General features: G+C 43.3%; 1 protein-coding gene across 7 annotated transcripts; it reads left to right on the top strand.

The window, feature by feature from the left end:
• The first annotated feature begins 558 nt into the window (after positions 1-558).
• ksr1a (kinase suppressor of ras 1a) lies at positions 559-24,443 on the top strand. 7 transcript variants are annotated; one of them, XM_088279219.1, is made up of 21 exons: positions 559-763; positions 11,526-11,666; positions 12,934-13,081; positions 13,152-13,641; positions 14,791-14,975; positions 15,106-15,175; positions 15,251-15,334; positions 15,418-15,479; positions 15,551-15,660; positions 16,261-16,432; positions 16,686-16,727; positions 16,967-17,015; positions 17,136-17,205; positions 17,532-17,816; positions 17,905-18,101; positions 18,230-18,326; positions 18,413-18,546; positions 18,634-18,765; positions 18,856-18,991; positions 19,069-19,202; positions 24,197-24,443. In XM_088279219.1, the coding sequence occupies exons 1-21, from the start codon at positions 761-763 to the stop codon at positions 24,294-24,296; spliced, it is 2,841 nt and encodes a 946-aa protein (XP_088135345.1). In that variant the 5' UTR covers positions 559-760; the 3' UTR covers positions 24,297-24,443. The 7 variants fall into 7 exon arrangements, with proteins under 7 accessions (XP_088135345.1, XP_088135342.1, XP_088135339.1 ...); XM_088279216.1 differs by lacking the exon at positions 559-763 and adding an exon at positions 3,200-3,721 and having other exon boundaries at positions 14,791-14,933; XM_088279213.1 differs by lacking the exon at positions 559-763 and adding an exon at positions 3,201-3,721.
• Positions 24,444-24,525: the final 82 nt, after the last annotated feature.

Consider the following 24,525-nt stretch of genomic DNA (forward strand, 5'->3'; position numbering starts at 1 on the left):
CCTTAAAGATTGCAACCATTCAGTGCTAAACTGACTGAAAATTAAAAAGAGCATCATAAAGTCGGGGCAAGCCTAAGTGCTACTCAATCAATGCACTCGACCTCACCCCAAAAGCTTGTGTCCGAATGCATCCAACGTGTGAATTTACTGTACAATCCACAGATGTCCACCAGATGGCGCCCTATAATCATTTTAAAATGTATCAGTTGGTGCCTGCGATGTTTTCAGTGCTATTAATTAGTCAAGATTTGTCAAAGTAAACAAACCATGCATATAAATTAGTGCGAGAAAGAGGAAATGTGAAATGATCAATTTATATGTTGGGCCTTTCTGCTGCTGAATACCATATATTTTTTCTACATAGATCTTTCTGCTCCCGAACACAGGCCAAGTTGTCCATCATGCAACCGAATGTTGCAACAAACATAAAAAGGACTCCAACATGAAAGTTTGCTTTTTGGAAAATCATCTGCAGTAAACAAAATGGCGGCCAACTGTCTCCAATCTCATTTGGTGTGAAGTCAGCTCCATGGCTACCTTTTAAACAGCTTAGGAAGATAACTGTTGGGTTTGACCAGGGTCACGCTCTTCCTAAGCCGAATGACGAACAAGCTGCGATCTGAGCGTTATTCTGCTGCCGACACCTGAAAAAAAAAGGCGATCCATTTGTATTGAATGTATCAAAAGTGATTTCAGGGCAACATGTTTTTGGATGGGAACGTAACACAGCAAAGAAGGGGGACGAAAAGCAAAGCAAGAAATGGTGAGGACTCAAATATTTTTAATTCATTCATGCTGCAAATGAGGTACGTTAAATTGAATTGCGAAGTTTGCTTAACTCCAGAATTAGTCCATTCAACTGTGTTTTTACATACTGGCGTGTGTCAGATGTCCAAGAGAAGTGTGCCAGATAAGACAAATACTGTACTCTTGTTTCCTTCCTGTGTGAAGCAACGTGAGTCTTAAGTAACATGAATGGCGAAATATTTCGGTCGACCTCCCATCTCTGTGCCTCTCACGAATTAGTACTCGTTTGAAATATAATGATGCTCTATCTTCAGTTGCATTTTACCAGCTTTTGTAGTACTGTGCATTTCCCATGTTGCAGCTCATGTGCTGAAATAAGCAAAAATAATATTACAAACACCCATATTGTAATATAATGCAGTGCACGTGTGTGTGTGTGTGTGTGTGTGTGATCGGGTGGCGATCGTAAGGATAACATCATACAGTGAATCATTACTAAGCTGTATTGTTTCTCTTCATATGCACTACTTCTGCGATTATCATTTTTCATTTGGAGGCAAACTGAAAGTGGCACACACTGTGCTGCTGGCTGGACACCATCAAGTCTGTGCTGTTAGAACAGTACGACCTAATTCAAACAAAAAGTTGCATAATAACAAAACCGCACACACGCACACAATCTCCAGCGTTCATGCTTCATTTTAAGCAGGTTACAGTACACACATGACATAATGATAACTGGGCTGATTTTTAAACCCGATTCCTTTCCCACTTCCAATTAGAGTCAGTGAAATCGCAGTAATCCGGTGATTCTTCTTCCCCCAATCTGCTTGGAAAATTGATAATCAGAAATGTTAAACCTGTTCAATATTTACGATCGCAAAGATTATGGAATCACCTTGCAAATTTCCATTCCTAATACTAACACCTGCATCATATTAGATCCTCTCGTTAATCGGCAATTAAAACCGGAGTGAAATCACTTTGGAGAGCTGTTGCACCAAGTGGACTGACATGAGTCTCGGCGCCAACATGAAAGAAGACAATTGAAACATAAGAGAGGATTATCAAACATCTTCAAAAAAAAGTAAATCACGCAATGTTGCAAAAGACGTTGGTTGTTCACAGCCCGGCTGTGTCGAAAATCGAACAAGGGAAGGTTGTTCTAGGCAAGCATACAGGCACGCCAAGGAAGACATCAAAGCATCCAGACAGAAAACTTCAAGCAATAAGTCTTGAAAACAGGAAATGCACAACAAAACAAATGAGGAACAAATGTGAGGGAACTGGAGTCAACATCTGTGAGCAAACTCTAAGAAAACCGCTAATTTAACCAGAGAGCAGAAATTGTGAAAAAGCCGGTGTGTGTATAAGTGTTCTTTTGTAGTTGTTTTTCAAGATTCCATAATGCTTTTGTTCAGAATTGTGTGATTCCATATTTTCTTCCCTCTGCTTGATCGAAAGTATAGTGAGACGGAGAGTGGGAACACAAGGTTCCTTGAGAAGTGACTCACGTTCTATTGTATAATCCGTCGATATTAAAAGGAAGAACATCACACCTTAATGGCATCAATGAGGTGTGTGTGCGTGTGTGTGTGTGTCGCTGATAGCTCTGAATGAAATCACACCACTCTTCTGTGCAAAAATGGTTTGGTTCATGCGCTATCCCAATATGAGTGTATTTGTAGTTGAATTTTTTTTTTCCCAGCTCCACAATACTGACTACTCTGGACTGCAATGTGGCTCTCTAGCGCTCTCAATGAATGACATTCACTCTTTTGGGACAGCTGTGGACAAGTGGCTAAAAATAAAGCCTGTGACTGAAGGAGAAACTCTTTACTGCAGTTTATTTGACATTATAAAAATCTCACAGCAAAAAAAAATAATCACAAAGTATGAATACTCTAATTATGGTTATCTCGTCTCAATTTAATATCAGTGTAAAACGTGGGCCTGTTTTATTGCACATGGAACTGGTTAACTCGCAGGAAGCCATGACTTGTCCTGTGACATAAATGAAAACACAACTCATCATTTCTACCTTCTGCCTTTTACCCTTTATAGCTGGCATAGATCATTGTATTTCATTTTATTATTTTTTTTTTGACAAATTGTGTGAAATTTGATCAGTTCCTGCGAGAATCACAGAACATGAGTGTTAAATAAACCAACGGTTGTGTATGTGACAGGAGAGAGAGTTAATTTGTCATATTATATTAAAAATAGTTTCGTTTTTGCTCATTAGTTTTTCATTACACAGCAAATATGTTCTCTTATTGTTTCTCTGCTCATGTGGCACTTTAACTTATAACAGCTGTTGAAAACAAGCAGCTCCATTTTCTGTCATAGGCGGACTCGGAGGTCACACCCTGCAGACTCCATTTCCCAGAGTGCACCGCGCTGCCCATGATGTTCCTAACAGCTGACAGACGGTGAAAGCCACTAGCAGAAAGCTGTCTGTTGCGGGGGGGTGGGGGGAGAACACTCTTTTGACGCGAAACAACGGACTTAAACCATACGACGAGGGACTTTACAACATCCTCCTTCCATCGATCATATTCACTGGATTAAAAAAAAAAAAGAGAGAAATATATTCCCTCCGATCAGCCTCCAGATCGGAAGCTGGGGACAATCGCTCGGTCAGGTGCTTCGTTTCACAATAGTTCGCTGGGGCTGCTGCATATGTCGGATTTTATCCATTAACGCTTCGACTCCAGCCCTCCCAGCCGAGCCCAAATGCCGAGGAATGGATAGTGTGTCTACTATCGGCGGGAACATGGTCGAGAGTGGCGAGAAGCCGGAGAGGGACAGTGGCGGTGGCGGCGGTGGGGACGACGACGCAGCCATGGCCGCGCTCCACCAGTGCGAACTGATCCAGAACATGATAGATATCTCCATCTCCAGCTTACAGGGGCTCAGGACAAAATGTGCTGCGTCCAACGACCTCACGCAGCAAGAAATCCGCACACTGGAGGTAAATTGGATGTTCCGGCTGTGACAAAAGGCCGTCCCGGCCGTCGTGAGTCTTGTCAAACTGCGGAGTCATGAAGCCGTCTGGCTTGCAGAGGCTTTTTTTTTTATTATTATTATTTGTAGGCACCCCTCAAAATGACGTCGATATATTCTGTATCATTTTTATTATTTTGCTTTTTTTTTTTTTTTTTTCATCAGCACCTCAAAGATGATTAAATGCTCCCGGGTGACCTATGTGCACCCCCCCTCCCTCTCCAAGGAGCTCCCATTGCTTAGTTCAGAGCACAATTCATCTCGGCTTAATATTGAATAATCAGCTTTTATTTATAGAACTGCATGCGCCGCACATGCTGTGCTTGTATTGTAGCCGAGACTCCGAGAGGCCCGCGCGATTAACAAACTGACAAAGAAAAGAAAAACGAATTGCACATGTTCTTGTTTTTTTACTCCATGCTCAGCCTGAGCTATCTTGCATGTGGATGCGGCGTCGTAACGACCTGACATTGCTTTGCGCAGGGCCTCTGCACACTGTGCTCTCTCCTGCTATAAGCCAAGGATGCACGCCTTTGTGTGTGCGTGTTTGCGAATATAACTTAATGACAAAATCAGCATTTTTGGCATTCTAATTCGGCTGGTGAACTCCCTTTAATAAGTTTCACAGTTTTTAGCAGAGATAAAGTCATGCAACAGACTTGTTAGATTCATTTTAGCCAACCTTCCCTCTTGTAATGACCGCAATAATTCATTCAACTACAGTAGAAACAATCTCAAGTGTCTATTGTGCGAATGGTGTTTACTCGGTTTGGAGGCCGGCCATTCTATTCTATTGTTGAGAGCACTTAATTGTCCCGATTAGGGTTGCAGGTGAGCTAGCGCCTATCTTTGAGCAAGAGGCGTGGTACACCCGGCACTGGTTGCCAGCCAATCGTTGAGCACATAAAGATAAACCTTCACTCACGTTCTCATTTTTGCACCATGTAATGTCTTCCATTCATCTGACATGCTTGCATGTTGAAAGTGCTTGCAAAATCCAGAGTCCTCATTCCAAAAGTCACCTGGGATATGTTCCGGCTCGCCTTTGACCCTTAACCGGATAGAGGGTCGAACATGAATGAATGGATGTAGCCATGCTGTCATTTGGAGGTGTGATGGATTTTTGGCTCACGTTTTATTCAAACTCTCCTTTTGGCGGATTTTTGCTCAATGATCTCGTAAATGTTTATGAAAGTTTGTCCGTCTCAATTCAGTGTGGGTCCTGTCATTGATTGACAACCATTCCGGGGTGTCGTCTGCCTTTTACCTAAAGCCAGATGAAATAAACTTGAGGTCCCGATGACCCTGAAGAGGATAAGGATGATTTTACGGCCCCTTGAATTAACTTTTGTAAAGCTGTGATTATTTAATTTTAGTTTGACAGTGACACTTATTAGGACATATGATAACTGTTTTGTTCAATACTTGCATGCAAAAAGAGAAAAAAAAAGAAAAAGGCAAATCCCCAGTTCCTGTCCTTCAGCAGGTCAGGCATGCGTGTCACCCTGGACCCGCGTATGATATGGCTGAGTACTTCCTGAGCAACGCCGTCTTCCGAACGGATTTGTCGTGCAACTCTCACAAGCATGGACGTGCCTCTCACCTCGGCAGTCACGTCTTTAAAGCGTGAATTATTCCCCCCCCCCCCCCCGTTATCCACCTCTAATTTTATTGATTGCCATTCCTGAGGTTGGCTGACCCCTTGTGCTACATTTTACCTCAATTCTTGCTGTTCAAGTACACGATTGTGGGAAGGATCTGGAAAAAAATTTCCAAGCATTACATTGACTCAGTTAATTCTTTCTGTGTCGAGCGCAACTCTTGTTTTTTGAATCCGATTGCTCGTTGATGAACGGAGGTGACGTTCCACAACGAGGGCGAATTGTGAGCAACGGCCCATTTTTCTTGGGCAATTTCTCTTAAGAGTTGTTGGTTTGACCTGATTTGTGATCTCGTTGTTGGTAACACTGAGCTACGGCGCCAAGTGTGAGGTGGTCTTTGCAGCGTTTGTGTTTTCAAGCGGCTGGCGCGTGCAGGGCGGTGCTGTTAGCGCTTCGAAACTTCCTTTGTCTTTACCGGCACTGTTTTGACCTCACTTCTTGCCATCTTACCAGTTTCATTTCTTGATTTGAGGTGGCTTTGCGATTTCACATTTTAACCGCCTGACATTTTTTCAGCATCGCCTTCAGATGTCTTTTTCGATGCACTACAAAATGAAACGTCTCAAATGCGCTTGATTTCTTTCCTACCAAGAATAGTGGAATTATGTATTTTAACTTCTTAAGAGTTAATAGACTTAAAGGGGAAGTCACCCCCCCCCAAAAAAACAAAATCTTTGCAATATGTTCTATGTGCCTTCACTCGTCTATACATGGCTAGCTGAGCCCTGCTCAACTCTTACGTAATTTTCGGCGACAGCGAGTGACAAAATAGCCGCCCGTGGGATGTACAAAAACAAATTTTTCGCCAAACGTAAAATAAATGAGTGCCTCGTTTCGACTAGTGGGGCTGCATATGACATATTTTGTTGAAACATTTTTTGGGGTTGACTTCCCCTTTAATAGAAGACTTTTTCATGAAAGCTCGCCCTCTTGTGTTATTCCGTTAAAAGTTTGACGTAATGCACAATAGCTTCAAAATATCATCCATTCAATTTTTTAAAATATTTTTTTTTTGTGGTTACAAGACAGATCGTGGCACAAATTAAAATATTAAACATTGATTTAAGCTGTTGATGAAGTTCCGCTGTGCTTAAAACGCAGTTTGCAAGTCAATTTGCTTGACACTCCCACACAGCAACGAGATGGATGAGCAGTACCTGCTAAATTTTCCAGCTGTCCATTTATTTATTTAAAAGAGGACATTCCTAATTAATTCACTGCGTTTTTCTCCAGTCCACGATGTACACTATAAAGCTGAAGATATTTTCATGAATACTAGAGAAAGACAAAAAACAGGAAACAAATATCTGGAAAAAGCTATTTAGACTTGAAGAATTGAATATTTAGCATGAATGAGGAGATTTCGAGTTTTGTAATCAGGTGGCCATCCCTTTAACCGGGTTATAGGGAACTCCGGTTCTGCCCGTGTAGGATCTCTAACTACTCCAACAACGCCTGATTCAAAGAATCAGCACATCAACAAGCCCCGTAGAAGCCTGACACGATCCTGATTATTTGAATCAGGTGTGTCAGTGAACATCCGCTGGCCCGCGGTGGACCCGGGCCGCGGCTAATATCGAACTGCGTGCGTCATCCTACGTTAGCATTTGAACTTATTTTCTTTTGCGATACTTACCTGAGCTCAGTAATCCTTTAAGAATGTGTCTTTGTGTTTGGAGTTGCTGGCTGTCACAAACGAATCAAGGAAATGTTTTAGCCATCTGTAGACTCAGAATGCCAAGACACAAACCTTGTTAACAACAAAGCATCGTTTCCCGCCCGCTCGCCCGTCATTGTGCTGTGATCTGTGCTCAAACCTCAAACGAAACACACACCGGCGCATATGCTGCGGATGACAAGATCTTAAGTCAACTACGTCAGGTTGAAGTTTGGGACTGGCTTGGAAATGTCCAACATCTACGGCAAACGATTCAATTCCAAATAATTAGTCACGATGGATGCTTGAGTTTCAATGCCACCGAGTGAACACGGTCAGGTCAAAGGAGCTCTCGTGCAGGTGGCGCAAAGCGGCCTTGCTTCAATATTGTACTGGAGCGTAATCAAGAGTGACTCCAATTCACTTGACATGCTCATTGAGACAGCTTTTATTATTCCACTTGAACCGTGTGTTGTTCTGCTTTGCCAGTGAGAGGATAATGATATCGGCCTCTCCACATGGAGTGCTAACCGCTACTTCACTTTGCGCATGCTAATCCCACTCGGTCTGGCCTCCGTCTGCCTCGCTTGCTGCCTACGTTCTACTTGCACTGTGGCTCTTCATAGATTTCTGATTTTGGCTCCATCGTATCCACTTTGCGCTGCCTTTGGAGGCCGTCTGTTCTTTCTAAAGCAGGTCAAAATCGCCGCGTGGCTCTTGAGCATGCGGCGACGATTCAGAGCTCTGTTCATGATGTGTGTTGCATTTAATAATAATAATAATAATTAATAATAATAATTTGCCCTTTATTAGTCCCACAATGGGGAAATTCGAGATTCGAACCCAGGCCTCCTGGGGAGAATGGGTCCTGAACGCGGCGCCTTAGACCACTCGGCCATCCTGCAGTTCTAGTAAATAATTAACATTTTTTTAAAAATCAAAAGCTTCTTTGTTTAATTTTGATATTGCGTGTCCGTGATCATCAAGCAGCATGGCGTCACTGTGTTTTGTCTCCTCTCTGTGCGGGAGAAAGAGAGCCTTTGCCGTGCGCATGTAGCGTGAGCTGTTTTGGCTGCATCTATATTTAGACATCTTCTCTTCCTACGCATTTTCAGGGTAGGTTGTTAAATAAGAAAACCAAATGACGCGCAAAGAGGCTGGGTAGAGCAGGGAGGAAAGGGGAGGGGAGAATCAAAGCCAATCGGCGGAGCTGCTGTATGTGACATGACGATTGCCGTGTGTGCGTGTGTGTGCGCGCGCGCGCGTGCGTGTGCGTGTATCTGAGGAGAAAACAATAGAGAGCGTGGCTCGCATGCGAGTACTGAGGAAGCGCGACATTAGTGATTGCAGCAACACTGACCCTGTCTGTATTTCCGTTTCTGCCCCGCAGTGTGTGATGTGAACCTGTAAAACGGTGGAACCGTGTAGGCAGGCCTCGATCTATTCTTAAACGCACCCCGGATTAGTTGCATCTTGTAATTTTGAAGCGGTGGAGGAGGAGGAGGAGGAGGAGGGGGGAGGGCGTCGTATTTCTTTGCTCTGTTAAAAGGCCACCTATGCTCAAATGTTTCTAGATTAAAATACACACTCCTATCAATGAAATATGTTCACTTGGATTGCTGATTTTGTTTGCTCAGATATGCACGTGTACATTTGGACGGCCCTTAATACAAGTTGAGGAGGTCAGCGACTGCTGGAGGAGGCGGGGCTTCAAGCGGGGCCATTGTCTGAGACTATCAAGCATTTGCGTGCCCCTTAAAGGTCATGTGACCCAGCTACTGCCTATCTTAGCCTCCCCGCCTGCGCTATTTTTATCTCCTGACACATTTTCTTCGCTCAGCTCCAAACTGTGCATCATGATTTGCTCCGAAAATGTGCCGTCTGTCCTTGAAAGCATTCCCACATTAGGATTACTGGAAAGTGTGCTCCAGATCCCTTGAAGACTGACACGTTATCGCCACTAGAAGTAATAATAAAAAAAAAACTCACTTAAATGAGAAGTGCATTGGCCCTTTTAAAATACACAAAATCTGTTTTTTTTTTATTTGGATTAATAGTGCTCTCGTCATCACCGCATAGAAATGGGATCCAGTCCAGTGAAAATTCATTGACCTTGCTGGACAGGATTTTGTTTCTCAGCTTTCCGTCAGGGCTCCACTCGCCTTGGCAGGTGCCATAGTGTGGCTGTATCAGCAAGCGGCAGGAACAATTGGAGCGGCGGCGGGTTCTGCTGTGTCAGACGGGCCTCTGTCTTTGCTCTCCTCTCCTGACACGCTGGCTGTCACTCATCCCCTCACAGCATTAGGCCGTTGCCATGGCGCCGTTTAGCTGGGCTGACAGGTGGGCTCTGACGCCATCTGTCTCCCCCCCCCCACCACCACCACCGCCAGGCCACGCGTCAATAGCTGCTTTCGCGACTCTGCACCAAAAAGAATATGAAAGAGGCCTGTTGCTATCGCGCTTTGTTGACACGCTTTGCGCGCCCAACCTAAATGCCATCTCGCTGATATTAATGAGGGACTAGGGGACTTCTCAAGTCTGTTATTTCGCAAGATAACAGATGAGTCAAATGCAGCGTAAGATGCACACCCTGTTTTGTCGCTGTGCAGAGCCGCATGATGACATTTCTATGTGGGGTTGCATTTTGTCAGCGCTCAGTGTTTCACATGCATGGGAAAATCCCACTGAAATGTTGCTGACGACTCAGAAGAGAGGTTGCTAGGTAACCTGATGTCACGGGGCCGCAGTAGAGGCAAAAAAAAAACAGGGCTAGCTCGAGTCGTTAGCCACATCGAGTGAGGCGTGATTTGCATATAGACGTTGTACTCCAGCCAAGAAACCGAATTGCTGCAGTTTATTTGCTTGTAGAGTCAAAATATGTCGTGGCAGCCTGTGAGAAAATGGGGAAGTCGGAGCAAAAAGCTGCCTTTCTCTTTTCCCCGTCGAAGGAGCTATTTTAACGTGCTGGCCCTTAGTCATGCATGCAACTGCGCTATGCTGTCACGTCCAATCAGACGACCACTGGACTGAATGTTCTATTTATTCATTTTGTCCAATCTGAAACAACATGCGTATCGTTTGTAGTAGCAGAGACGACCATACACAGCAAGTTAAGAATTAGAATTTTGCATTGCAAGGATGTTCTGAGCACTGCATTTATACTGAGATGCGTTACTCCGTACTGAATATCGGACATCATTAGATTGTGCTGGTTTGCTTAATTCTAGCCAGTGATGGGCGAGGGGGTGGGGGGGGGGTTCTCGATCTAGTGTAGCTCATTTATGTGAAATTAAAAGATTTGAGGTTAATTAGAAATGTCTATCAATGCTTTCGGGCTATTTTTAAAATTGAATTTAATAATAAAAAAAAAGCTGCAAACCCATAAAAGGTTGCTTCATTGACATTTCTATTCACTATTAAATCTTGTGTTGAAATGCCGCAGCTGACACCATCTTATTTTAGTGTCTGACCTCCACTGAAGATGCTTTTTGTGCGCGCTGCCACAAAGTCTGTGGTTTTTATTTATTTATTTATTTTTTTTTTTACATTTCATGGCCAGCCTTTTTTTTTTTCCCCCCTTGAGCACCATCAGTGTGAGTTTTTATCTCTCACCACGAGAATTGAATGAGCGGAGAAAGACGTGCGCCCCCTATTCAAGGCGCAGGCACTCAAGAGGTGTTTTGCTGCTTGAAAGGTAGATGGTGTTGCTCGGCTCATCTGAAGGTGCCGCCTGCTGTAATGGACCCATGCAGATAGACTGCACGATAAGGGGACACACAATCCGCCACACAATTGGGCCTGCAAACCAATACGGTGGTGTTCATTGTGATGCGTACAATACTCACTCACAGGACCACGGCAATGTATCATGTCTGTTTTTACATAACCTTAATGACACAGTGTGGGGGTATTTATAGAACTAAATGGAAATTTTACTTTCAGCCAAAGTGCGAATATAAATGGGGTATAATACTGTAAAAATAAATCTTATATCGCACAATGTTTACGATATGGCTTTGAATAAAAACATTTGATTTACTGAGCAAATTTGAATTGATTTCCTGAAACTTTCTTGTATAGAAAAAGCACGTGACAGGATTTAGAAGAACCAAAAACTCAGATTAAACAATTAAAAGCCAGCCCTGTCATTCATATACAGTTGCAAAAGCCGAGATCCAAACCAGCGTTTGCAGATGGTCCAAATTAAAAAAAAAAAAAAAGAACACTCCTATGTATGACTCTCTACCATTGTGCATTTTCCACAGCATCAAAACGTAACTTTAAAAAAACAATAAAAAATGTCCGCATTACATTGTGCAGAGACAGCAGCTTTGTGGCGTTTGGAATGGAAAAGCTAATACAGTTGTTATTACATATGTACGACATGCCTCGCAAGTGCTAGTGAACCACGTGGCCTTCCCTCATGAGTTGGTGTCCTTTATCGCCCCCTGCAGGTGAAGCTGGTGAAATACATCTGTAAACAGCTGCAGTGCAAGCTCAAAGTGCCAGAGACCGAGAGGCCCGACAACCTGGACAGCTATCCACGCTTGCGAGACTGGCTCCGCACCATCAACCTACGACCAGAACTCATCGAGGTCGGTTCAGATGGGGTGCATCTGCTTGTCCTCACTCTTATCGCAATTTCAATCGGGAAAAATTAATCGTAGTAGATTTACGAGTATGGTAAGGATCCAGTCAAATATTAATGTCTATTCAGATTGATTTTTATTTGATTTCCGCTTCCTTCTCCTGCAGATTTCAGTGGCGTGGCCATTTCTCAACATATTTGTTCCTCATATTTGACTGCAATATTTTTTCTCCCGTCACTTGCTTTCCTTCCTGCGCAGCTGCAAACTGTCAGCTACTGTATGTTTTTCTTGTCCCCGTTTGCTTTTTGTGTTGTGACCTCACTGTAACATGATCATTGAGGATGTTTCTCTTGCGTCTTTCCTCTTTAATACATCCCGCTGTACTTTAGATAATCCATTTTCCACTTTTGCCACTTTTGATTCACTTTTTACTGTTTAAATAAATCACACACACTCGGTTGCACTTTGTGCAAATTCCATATAAGTCCATATATTTAAGTCAGTGTATGTCTCTATAAAGTCTGTTTTTTAAAAAATAAGGTTCTTCTGATTGGCATCACGAGAGGTTTGTTTTATGCTGTAAATATGTTTAAGGTTGCATAGAAGTGCACCACGTCATCCTTGGAAGCCTCATAAAGCCTTTTTTTTTCCCGCACTCATGTAGGTAATTGAGTTCTCCATGCACACATTATGCAATTCTCCAGACGGAGAACTCAAGCTTAGCTCATTTGGAGTTACACAATTGAGAGATTTGATTTTGTTGACCTTCTTCACATATGCAGGCCTTGCTTTGAGGCCGTGTCGTCCTGTATTGGTATTTGGGGAAACAGAAACAAAACTTGACTGAACTGTCCTGCGTATGCAAAAGTCCTCAACACGATGGCGCAATGAACCTTGTCTTTGAAAATATTTCCGAAAACTCGCGTAGGACATTGCCCTTGCTTCTTGATCACTCTTTGCCCCGTCGGAGCACAGCTTTGACCTGACTGATAAGCAATTGCGCACTTCCCATGTCCAAAAACAACATCCCAAACTCACTGAGCTCGCTCGTGCTTCCTTCTGATTTGTAAATTATTGTATCCGCTCATATCGCTCTTCCCTGGTAAAAATGTCGGTGTCCAGTGAAATGTTAACTTCTAAAAAAAGTGCTGGTATTGATCATGCCTGGTTTATTACATGTAAATTCATCAGGCACCTGTGAGCGATATGAAACTGAATTTATTTGCTTCCCTGAAGTGATCGCCTTCTTTGCTTGCTTTTTGCTCATGTGCAGGCAGTGGAAGTCAAGTTCTCCTTGGATGCCTTACTGCAGATGGCGGGAACTCAGGCGAGGGACACCATGCGAAGGCTCGGCTTCACCTCCGAAGAATGTGCCCGACTCAGCGCTGCCCTCTCCTGCCTCAAGAGTGCAACTGAAGCCGGTACGTGTTTCGCCACCACGTGTTCTCCACGAATGCAGAGCAGATGACGCCACTCTCGTCTTTGATCCAGGAGGCGAACTGAAGGAAGACGGCACCACTTGGTTGTCTGAGCCCACCAGGAGGGATAGCGGTTCTCTTCTGAGTTCAGATCAGCTGTGCGGCCTTGGAAACCCGCTGAGGCCGCACAGCCCCTCGCCTCTCGCCCGCCCGTCCACCTTTCATTCGACGCCCTCCACCCCCTGCGCTACTTTTCCTCACCCGCGCTCCGGCTCGGTGTCAGCGGTCCCCACGCCCGAGGCGCAGACGCCACACTTCCACGGCGAAAGCCCCCTCACCAACGCCTTCCCCATGTCCTTAGCTCGCTCCGGCCGTCTCCACGGACACACTTCCACGCCGCCCGTCACGCCGCCGTCAAAGCGGCGTCACCGACTGAAGCCGCCGTGCACGCCGCCACCGCCGTCCCGCAAAGTGCTACATCTGCTTCCCAACATCACCCTCACGCGCAGCAAAAGTCACGAATCGCAGTTGGGCAATCGCATCGAAGACCCGCTCACCAACAAGTAGGTCCTCGCGATTGACGTCGTTGAAGCCTCATGAGGTGGTTTACAAGCTGTCGCGATTACTTCAGATCAGGAGAGATTACGCCAAAAGTCTTACCGCCACCATTCTGCACACACGTCAACGCTAATTGAAACGTTGAGAAATTTGATTTCAAAGCCACGACAATATTATCATTATTATTAGCGCAACAAAGTGAAGTGAATATATATGGAAGCTCCAAGCTGAGCGCGTTCCTAAATGAAAAAAGTCAAACGCTTACCCAAGATGAAAGGTGATGATTGAATATTGATGAATAAATTGCACAGGTTATGGGTCACATTAATGGTGGAAAAAAAAAAAATTCTGAAATGATTTAAGCGGGGGTGTGTACACTTTTTTTCTGCCGTCTCAATACCGATGAGGTTTGATGGGGACCAAAAAAAAAAAAAAACATCTGTCCTGTTTTCATGTCAGTTTGCCTTCTATTTTGCCTCTGTCATGCACACTCTCCTTCCTCTCAATGTTTGGCTGGGGCTAATCCCCTCCAATTCCCAGAGATTATGAGTCATGTCCAAACAGGAAGTATTTCCTCGGACTAATGCTCGGAGGTGGCAAGTCACACACACACACGCACACGCACACGCAGACCTCTCTTATTTGCTCGCCGTCTATTTCGATGCGATGCACTTGCACAAACAAGCGCCATGTTTATCCATCATATCCTGTCTGTGTAGAGGTTTAACTTTTTCCAAGGATGGAAAAAAAAAAAAAAACAGCACGCACTTGCATGACCTTGTAGGCAATGTGTGTGGAATGGATGTCGGTTCTCGTGGCGTCGTTTTTTTCTTTTCTTTTATTTTTGGGTTCCTCACATGTAAGCGCATGAAGACTTGCGTCCTTGAGCTGCCGGGGGGATGTCACCGTCACCGTGACCGTCCCGTACCAGTCGTGTTTAGCCACTCAAACGTGCCGCTTACGTAACATCGCCTCAAACACTTGAAGCCATGCGGCGTACGTTGTGTCTCCAACCCAAGAGGGTGGGCAAACGTTTGGGCTCGAGGGCTTAAAACGGAGAGCTGTGTTCAAAAATGGTTATTTTGGAACGTTCTTTTGCGAACCCCATTTTTGGATTTGTTGCGCATTTTAACATTGCTTCCCTCTGCTTCCAGATGTGTCAAAAAGAACAAAATCCTCTTGAATATGCAAGTCAATGGGAATGGCCACGAGGACACGCCTTCTCGCTACCCTGCCGTTCCCGTCCGAACCCCAGGGGTGCCCCCAGCTGCAACCACCGCGCCTTACGCCCTTCCCGGTACGCCCACTCTGTTGGAAGAGCATAGCGTCGTCGTTAAGAGTGAGTTTTGCCTCCTTCAGCGGGGGATGGGCTTCCATATACCGCTGCAAACTGCAGTTTTTTGATCATTTGGGCGCTTTTTTTTTTTTTCTGAGCATGCTTTACGGACAAATTTCCCCTTTTTGTCTAGATAACAAACCGCTTCACCGCAGCTCTCCGCAAGCTGTGAGGAGGGACATAGGCCTTGCAGTCACACACAGGTGCCTTTTCAAAAGAAAAGAGAAATAAATGACATTTATCGTGGGCTCACGGTGATTTGTTTTCTTTTTCTGTAGGTTCTCCACCAAGTCTTGGCTCTCTCAGACATGTCAGGTGTGTCTGAAGAACATGATGTTTGGGGTGAAGTGTAAACACTGTCGGTGAGTAGAGAACGTTGATATTCGCCGGGCGACATTCGGTCTTGGGTTCACGTGATACCGAGTTTTTGCTTCTTGGCGTGCAGATTAAAGTGCCACAACAAATGCACGAAGGAAGCGCCATCCTGCAGAATCTCTTTTCTTCCAAGTAAGATTAGTTTTTGGGTTTTATTCCCGACTCAACGAAACGCCAACGCAACGTACGTTCTTCTGTTCTAGTTGCCAAAATTCGGAGGACAGAGTCTGTGCCGTCGGATATAAACAACCCGGTGGATCGTCCTCCCGAAGCGCCGCAGTTTGGTACACTACCTAAGGCCATAACCAAAAAGGTAACATGTCCGCTGCTTTGAAACGACGATGAAGCTCACTTAACTCTCGCCTTCGGTGAGGCATCCGAGTGCCAGACTCGTCTCTTGACTGGCACTTAAGTGTTTGTACGTGTGAAAATTCTGAACGCATTGGCGCAGATGTCCTCTACGTCTGGATGTTCCAGTTTTGTCTTGCTTTGGTGTGAAAGACAAATAGTTATGCAGGTAATTTTTTTTTTTTTTGCCATCTGACGTCTCTCCACTTCCCACTGCTATATGAACATTAGAGAGTGAACATAAAACTAACTCGATAGGTTCCCCCTCAATTCTGCCATGAAGAATTATTGTTCTATTGAGGTGCATCTCAAAAGATACAAAAAACGTGAGGAACTTGATCTATTTCCGTAGTTTCATTTTAAAAATAATTTTCATGCTGTCCTTTGCTGTTATGTGGACCTGCACCGTATCGCTAAATGATAGTTCTCATATTAATTTGTATTAAACAAGATGCCTAATGCCGATCCTGTAATAGAACACATTAGATTGTGCCGGCGTACCTAATGAAGTGTCCCGTGAGTGTAACGTTAGGCCGATTTCTAAAGTGAGTGGCTTTTTTGTCAGCAGGATCATCCTCCCGTCCTGAACCAGCTCGACTCCAGCAGTAATCCGTCCTCTACGACCTCGTCCACGCCCTCCTCCCCGGCACCCTTCCAGCAGAGTAACCCTCCGAGCGCCACGCCGCCACCCAACCCCTCGCCCAAAGGTCATCGGGACAGCCGCTTCAACTTCCCAGGTGAGATTCGCAAATGGTAGAAGACGACGTCATTAGATGCATACTAGCATGAGTTACAGTGCAGTTTATTCATACTCCTTAATTTTCCTGCAGTAATAAAAAAATATAATCCTCTACCGAATTAACACTGATAATATTTTAACGTTTCTTCTTCTTAAAACATCAACAAAAAAACTAATCATGAGTCTCTCTCCCTGTGCCATGCTTGCTGGCCTTTGACTTTTTTTCTTTTTTTTTTTTTTTTTAACAAAAGCTGCCTGCTACTTTCAGCATAGACAGCAGTTTATCTTCCCTGGTGAGTCCCGACATGTCATTCTGCATTGTCACCTTTCCATCATTTCCTTGTTGCAAATCCTAATCGCCCGCAGCTGCAACTGCCCTCTGCATGTCATTTCCCAGTCGGCTTCCATATAATGTTGTTTTACCGCCATCTGCTGGCGATAATGGGAAACTGCATGGGACGTTCCATTTATGTTTGTATTGTAAAACTGAGATTTTCAGTTCTGTTTTAATAAGTTTACCTCCTCTTCTCAGACGTCTGCAGCCCAGCTCCTTTACATACTGATATTCTCCAAGATACAGTGTAAGACTATTCATTTTTTTTCTTGCACTCTTTTTTTTATATACATGTTGATTTTTTTTCATCCCTCGTGTAGATTTACGTGAATACTTTTCATTGGATTTTTTTTTTTTTTGTCTACAGCAGTGAGATTGAGCCATCGGTAGAAGACATACATGCTGATCTGGTTGAAGATGAAGATGAAGATGAGGAGGTAAAACAAAATCAATACTGACTTGTTGATCAAATACATGGAGGTATTGTCAACTAGAATATAAAACAAAATGACACTTTAGGAACTGATTAAAATGCAGTGACATATGAAGCTGAAAGGTATATGAAAATACGAATCAAAAATAATTGAGAAGAAAATAAATTATGTCTGGCTGATGATCAATAAATCATCGTGCACATCAATTATTGGGTGACCCAATAATAAAATAAGACCCAAAGTGGGCCCAGACTCAAGCATTGGCTGAAAATCTCCCCCCACCTCTAAGTTGAATCCATTCAAAGTGCAAAATGTTGTCCCCCTTCCAGGAAGGAGAGGATGACATTGAGGTGGAAGATGAAGACCCGGAATTGGATGAAGACAATGAGGAGGAAGACGAGGAAATTTGCGAGGACGAGGAGGATGGCGAGGAGATGCGCATGAACATGGGCTCTGACGGCGAGTGCGAAGGCGACAACTTGGACGATCTGCCTTACTCGCGAGGGAACCAATGGAAGGTCCCCATCTCCCGCAAAGCCAGCCAGACCAGCGTCTACCTGCAGGAATGGGACATCCCTTTTGAGCAACTGGACCTCGGAGAACTCATCGGCAAGGTAAAGCGAGCGCAAACGCATTCAAGATGATTGCACTTTCATTTTGATCTGAAAAGACAGCCTTTAACAGACCCGTTTGTTGCTGCAGGGCCGCTGGGGCAAGGTGCATAAAGGTCGGTGGCACGGCGAGGTGGCCATCAGACTTCTTGAGATCGATGGGAACAATCAGGACCACCTGAAGCTCTTTAAGAAGGAGGTGATGAACTACCGGCAGACCAGACATGAGAACGTGGTGCTCTTCATGGGGGCTTGCATGGCCCCTCCCCACTTAGCTATCATCACCAGGTGACAACACGAATTTCCAACCACACCACGGAGGCGTTAACATACGACATCGATTGTTACAAGCCTGATTCCGATTCCGGGCTCCCTTTACGGAAATCCAACCAATTCTTTTTTTATTCTGTTCGCAGCTTCTGTAAAGGGAGGACACTCTATTCAGTCGTGAGAGATACGAAAAACACTTTGGATATCAACAAGACTCGACAAATCGCCCAGGAGATTGTCAAGGTAGTTTCCAACAACTCGTCAATCAACATGAGCAGTCTTTAGTAGTAAAAAAAGCCCGTTCGTGACGAAAATGTCTCCCAATATAGGGAATGGGATATCTGCACGCTAAAGGCATCGTCCACAAAGACTTGAAGTCGAAGAATGTTTTTCATGATACCAACAAGGTCGTGATCACAGACTTTGGCCTTTTTGGGATATCCGGTGTTGTTCAGGAAGGGAGGTAAGCGGTCAGCTAAAGCTGCGTGACGTACGAGGGTTCGTTGGCAAATCTAATTAGGTGAGCTTTTTGTTTCGTGAATCGATTCAGACGGGAGAATCAACTAAAGCTTCCACATGGCTGGATTTGTTACCTGGCACCGGAAATCGTGCGGAAGATGAGTCCCGGTAACAACGAGGACCGACTTCCTTTCTCCACTGCGGCAGATGTGTACGCCTTTGGGTAAGTTGTGCTCCGTGCACCGATACGGGCAAGCGTGAAAGATTAATCATGCGTGGGTTCATCCCTTTAATTTTTTTTTTTTTTTGGAAGCACCATTTGGTACGAGCTCCAAGTAAGGGACTGGCCAATCAGCAACCAGCCCGTGGAAGCGACCATTTGGCAGGTGGGCAGTGGAGAAGGTATCAAAAAGATCCTGTCAGAGATCAGCCTGGGGAAGGAGGTCACGGTGAGTCCAAGTTGTCAAACGGGTTTCGGGGTTCGTCAGGTGTTCTGACCCGAATCGTTTTTTTCTCTCTGTCTCAGGAGATCCTCTCGGCCTGCTGGGCTTACGACCTGCGGGAGCGGCCCCCTTTCACGCAGCTGGCCGAGATGCTGGAGAAGCTGCCCAAACTCAACCGCAGGTTGTCTCACCCGGGACACTTCTGGAAATCAGCAGAGTAGGTATTCCCACAAGTCACATGGCCAGATGAACGCTGTGGAACTAAGAGGAAGGAAGGGGGGAAAAAAAAGCATTTTCTTTGCTGCATTGACTCAGTCACAAAAATATCCTTGCTGTATTTGTAAAAGAGAAGCTTTTTAAATCGGTTGAGGTGGTGTTTTGACTGGCAGCAAAATAAATGCTTAATCGCACTCGGGTCTCATTTGGAGTTAAAGGGAATTTTTATTTGGTGAATAGAGATTTTATGATGGGACATATTTCTTTTAATAAATTGTGCTGGAGATATATCTATTAAGAAAAGAAGCAATTTTTCTTTATATGTGTACTCTTCTAACGGTGCCTGCATAACAAATGTCCCACAATTGATGTAGCAGAATCCTTTAGAATGGTTAAGATTTCCTCAAAAAAAATATACAGTGCATTTAATAAACAAACAGTGAGGTGGCGTGTTTTGCACGTCTGCGTCATAGTTCTGAGATTCTCTCTTCCAAAGCTCAGCTCCAATCCAACATTTTTTATTTAATAATTTACAAAAAAACATTTACAATTTAAAAAAAAAAAAAAAAAAGTCATTTTCAGTTGATAGCAAGAATAAAAAAAAAACAAATAAAAAAAATATTTTAAGTTTATATAAATATAAATAACCTTGGGCTTAACTGTACTACTTGACCGAGCCAGTTTTCACCCGAATTTAAGTAGTATTGCACAAAAAAAGAATGCACCATGACTCCCCCAAATACAAAAATATATTCTCGTAAAAGTCTTATATTTTCTAATCTGCAGTTTTGTGGGATTTTGCACTAAAAGGTATGCATCGTCATAAGTACAAAAATGACGTCTTCTATCTTGAATAACTCATCACTTGCATCTTATGGCACCACACAAATGCGGCAGGCGGGGGTGTACACATTTTTTTTTTTTTTACACGCATACAGTCGTTATTTTTCAACAAGCCAGTTTCCTTAAGAATTTGTAGCAGTGTTATTTGTTTTCTTTTACAGTTGTAATTCCACGTCTTTTTAATATATTTTTTTTACATCAATTGCTATTTTTTATGTGCTTTTCTTAACAATTCTAGCTTTTTTTTTTTTTTTACAAGAACCTGTCGCCACAGCTAACATTCTATTTATATTTATTGCAATCCTTCTTTTGTTCTGCTTGCACTTTCCAAAGAAATAATTTTCCGATGAACTAATACATGATTGCTTATCTCAAAGTGTCCTTTCACTGGCCTGCTTCTCATTAAATCTTCCCAATCTGTGCCTTTAACCGATTGACTAACCGTCTATTAATGACCGCCTCTTCTTTTGCTCTCTTTCTCTCTTTTGTCTCCTGTCGGCCTCCAGGTTGTAGCGGCAAACATAAGCAATGCAACACAAAGCCTGGGTCTGCCTTGCATGCTCCCGAATCCTTAACGCCCACAGGATTGTTCAAAGCATTGCCTCGAACACACTTTACTCACACACACACACACACCCGTCTTCGTCTTGTTTGAAAAGAGAGCATCAGTGGACTGAAGTGTAGCACACTTTTTCTCCTCCCCTTCCTTTGGGTTCCTCTGAGGCTTTGTTTGTCACCACATGACTTGGAAACACACACACACACCACACTTTGCAGAACATGAAATGCACCACGAAACCCTTAGTGGATCTCGCTTGCGTGATGTGCCCAAAGCCTCTCATTTCATTAGGCTCCATTTTTAACAGTGATTGCATGTGTTTTGCAAAAAGGTCCTTTATTTATTTTTTATCTCTTTTGTTTTTGTTCATTTTTTATTTTTTTGTAACGGTAATTTAAATTCTTTGTTCCGTGCTAATTTGATGACCCCCCCCCTCCACACTCACCCATTGATTTCTTAAGCATTTAATTACATATCCCCTCCTCCCTCTCTTATTCATTCAACATCCTCCCAGGGAAAGGAATACCGTACATGCTGGATTTGTTGATTTCTTTTGTTTGTTTTTTTTTTTAAAGCTGTCAAGTGCACCTTATAAGAATATTCGTTAGTTCAAGGAGCAGAATGACTAAGAAAATGAAAAAGAAAAAAAAAAATCAGGAACCTGGCGCAAAAGTGTCCTCTATCTTCCTCAAACATTACCTCTTGTGTGTGTGTGTGTGTGTGTGTGTTATTTTTTTTTTTTCTTTTTGCAGTTGTTGTGTTTGCAACGTGTGTGTGTGTGACTGGAACATGCCAGGTTAATTACTTTATTGTTGCATATGTGTTGGCACGTACTGTAAATACTTAATTTATTGTACAGCAATTTATGACGATCCAACATTTGTACAAACATTTTCTATGTAAAAGGCATCACCACATTTTTTTTTAATACGGCCCGCTTCTGCAAATACAGATGTGTATATATATTTATATTTTTGTCATGTATAAAGACTGTACATTTTTTTTAAATGGGCCAATACGTGTTTTTTTTTTTTTGTTTGTTTTTTTTTTCAGTTGTAAAAATTCATATTTTTGTATTGCATGTGAAGACCGTTCTGTACACGCCGGTTCTCTTTTCATCCATGGAAGACAATAAAACGAGGCTGGTCATGTAACAATGCAAAGTGATTTTCTTGCCCAGCCTGACTGCAGCTTTTCATATAAAATGACGCCGTGCTGAAGCAAGTTGATTTATTTATTTATTTTTTGTTCTTTTGTATTTGCAGTATTTATTTATTTTTTTTTTTGTATTTGCAGTATTTTTTTTTTTTTTTTTTGTATTTGCAGTATTTTTTTTTTGTTTTTTTGTATTTGCAGTATTTTTTATTTTATTTTTTTTGTATTTGCAGTATTTTTTTTTTATTTTTATTTTTTTTTGGGGGGGGGATTCTAACAGAAGAAACTTGCCCCCCCATGTTGTGTCATCTTCAGGCAATTGCAAACCTCTTCGGGAGGGCATCACTTATTCATGACTTTTGGATATTCCCAAACAGCGCGGAAACAATATCCAATATTTATTGACAAATTTCAAATCAACAAGTAATTAACGGAGAATACCAAATGAGCTTTTCACAGCGTTGCTGTTTACTGCAAAGGAAAGTCTCCAACCGTCGGTGGCACAAAGAGCCAACAACAGAGGGCGACTTGCCCTCTCCAGGTTGCATCTGGGTCATCCAAATATCGATCGGACATCCCAGTAAAGCGCATTTATCAGGGTGTCCTAATCTACTTGCTGGTCCTCATCTCGTTTGAGAGCAAACTTTAAAGCCTCAACAGCAGCAAAACAAAAACACCTTGCGTTTCACCTTGCCGCCTCGAGAGTCATTTCGCCGACGAATCAATCAAGAGTCTCGCTACGTGTCAGTAAAATGAGAAACATTGACTGATAAGAAGGGAGGGATGGATTTTTGCACACTCATACTGATCTCTTCTGCACAGAAGAAGGTGCCGGTAGATCACATGACCTTGCAGGGGAGAGCTGAGAGCGGACACAAAATGTCCTCTTTCTCCATTGGACCGTCAAATGACAAATTGTGTTTTTGCATTTTGCTATATTTAAGTCGGCTCCCCTTGCAGTTATTGAGGTCGCTGCAGAGATGGCAAAAGTAGCCACTGTGTGTACCTAAAAGTATGCATACCCGTGTGAAAAAAAAAATAAAAAAATGACCGTTCAAGTTTCAAATTGGACTAAAAGTGAATTTTACATACATCTGCTTTCATGATTTGCAAATGGTTCTCTGTGTCGTACGCTTGGGACAGTGAGCTGCTCGCACTTCCTTTCACGAGTTCTTTATTTGCCATCGTTTGGTACCACTTTTAGTCAACACCACGACAATCTCAAATCATTGTAGTGAAATGTGTATTTCGTCTGCTCAGGCCCGAGTTATACGATCAGAGCACAAAAAAAAAAAAAAAAAACACGGTTGAAAGTAGAAGGGCCCCTGGGACCGAACGCCATCACTTCTGTCTTCTTTTCATTGAAATTCCCAAAAATGAAAAGTGACATTCAGATTTGGATTTCCTCAAGACAGAACCTTTCAAAACAAGTGTTTGTAAAATGTCTTCCACTGCATGTGTATAAGCCTTAACGTTTTAAAATCAACGAAGCATTTTGCCGTATCGCGCTACGCCAATTTGTCGCGTCACCCCGCAGATGTTCTCACTGAAACCACTTCCTTTTCTTATTAGCGCTCAAATGGAGAAGTAAGCCCCCGACAGCTTTTACACGCTATCGATTTTGTTTGACTGTAAACGAGTCTTTTACACGCTCGGTTTCAGCTCCTCTCCTGTTTTTGTCAAGCAAGTTCGGCATCTTGGAATCCATCATTTCCAACGTAAGTGATTTCTTGCAAATGTTTTATTGCCTTCTGCCAGCCAGTTTCAGAAGTCGTTTCATTCCGAAAGCGACTTATTACACGATTACCATACTTATTGTATCCCCGTTACTTTATCTTCGTCTACCTTCAAACCCATTTGTGCATACCGTATCACCTTCATTTTCCTGAACTTCTATCTCATAGTTTTTGTGACCTCTTACTTAATGATAATGCGGGTGCTCGCCGCATATTATGCAGAGCGGGCTTCATACGTGTTCATTTTTTTTTTTTTTTACTCATTTTGCCCGCTGGTTGGTTTAAATAATAGCCTAGAGCAGGGGTGTGCAAACTTTTTGATTGGTGGGCCGCATTGGGTTCTAAAATTTGACGGGGTGTTTTGGTAACCTCACCTCATCTGTGGAAAAAAAAACAAATTAAATTTTAAATGAATGTTAACAAAATCATTACAACAATACATATGTCTTTGAAAAAACACAATTTTTAGAAAATAAAAATTTAACAAGGTTTATTCATTCAATTTTTTTTCAAGTTCGGCGGGCCGGGTTAAAACGTTTAACAGGCCGCATGTGGCCCCCAGGCCGCAGTTTGCCCACACCGCTGAAACGGGAAGAAGTCAATAATTTTTTCTTTTTTTTTTCCATCTTGTGGCCCGGTTGTTGGACTCCACTGACAGAATCTAGTTACTTATATCGTATTTTCTTCTTTTATTCTTTTCAGCTACTCGAGCAACCATGAAGGCCCCCACGATCCATCTCGTGTTATCCGGCATAATTTTAGTCAAGGCCGTGATGTGCGGAGCTCAAAACAACTCCACTAATGTGCCTGCCTTGTTGGCCACGACTCCTTCCCCAAGAACGCCAAAAGCAAATTTACCAGCCAGTTCTATTTCTCCGCCTCAATCATCCCAAGCCGCTAGCACCCAACTCAGCTCTGCCGTCGGAAACGTCTCTCGACGGAAGCCATCGCCGGACTTGACGTCAAGCAACGCCGCCACACCCGTGGGCGCGTTGAACGCCTCTAAATGTATCCCACTCATCATCGCAACT

The sequence above is a fragment of the Idiotropiscis lumnitzeri genome, chromosome 17 (genome assembly GCF_059441095.1).
Source record: "Idiotropiscis lumnitzeri isolate Australia: NSW breed Sydney's pygmy pipehorse chromosome 17, RoL_Ilum_1.0, whole genome shotgun sequence".
Lineage (NCBI taxonomy): Eukaryota > Metazoa > Chordata > Actinopteri > Syngnathiformes > Syngnathidae > Idiotropiscis > Idiotropiscis lumnitzeri.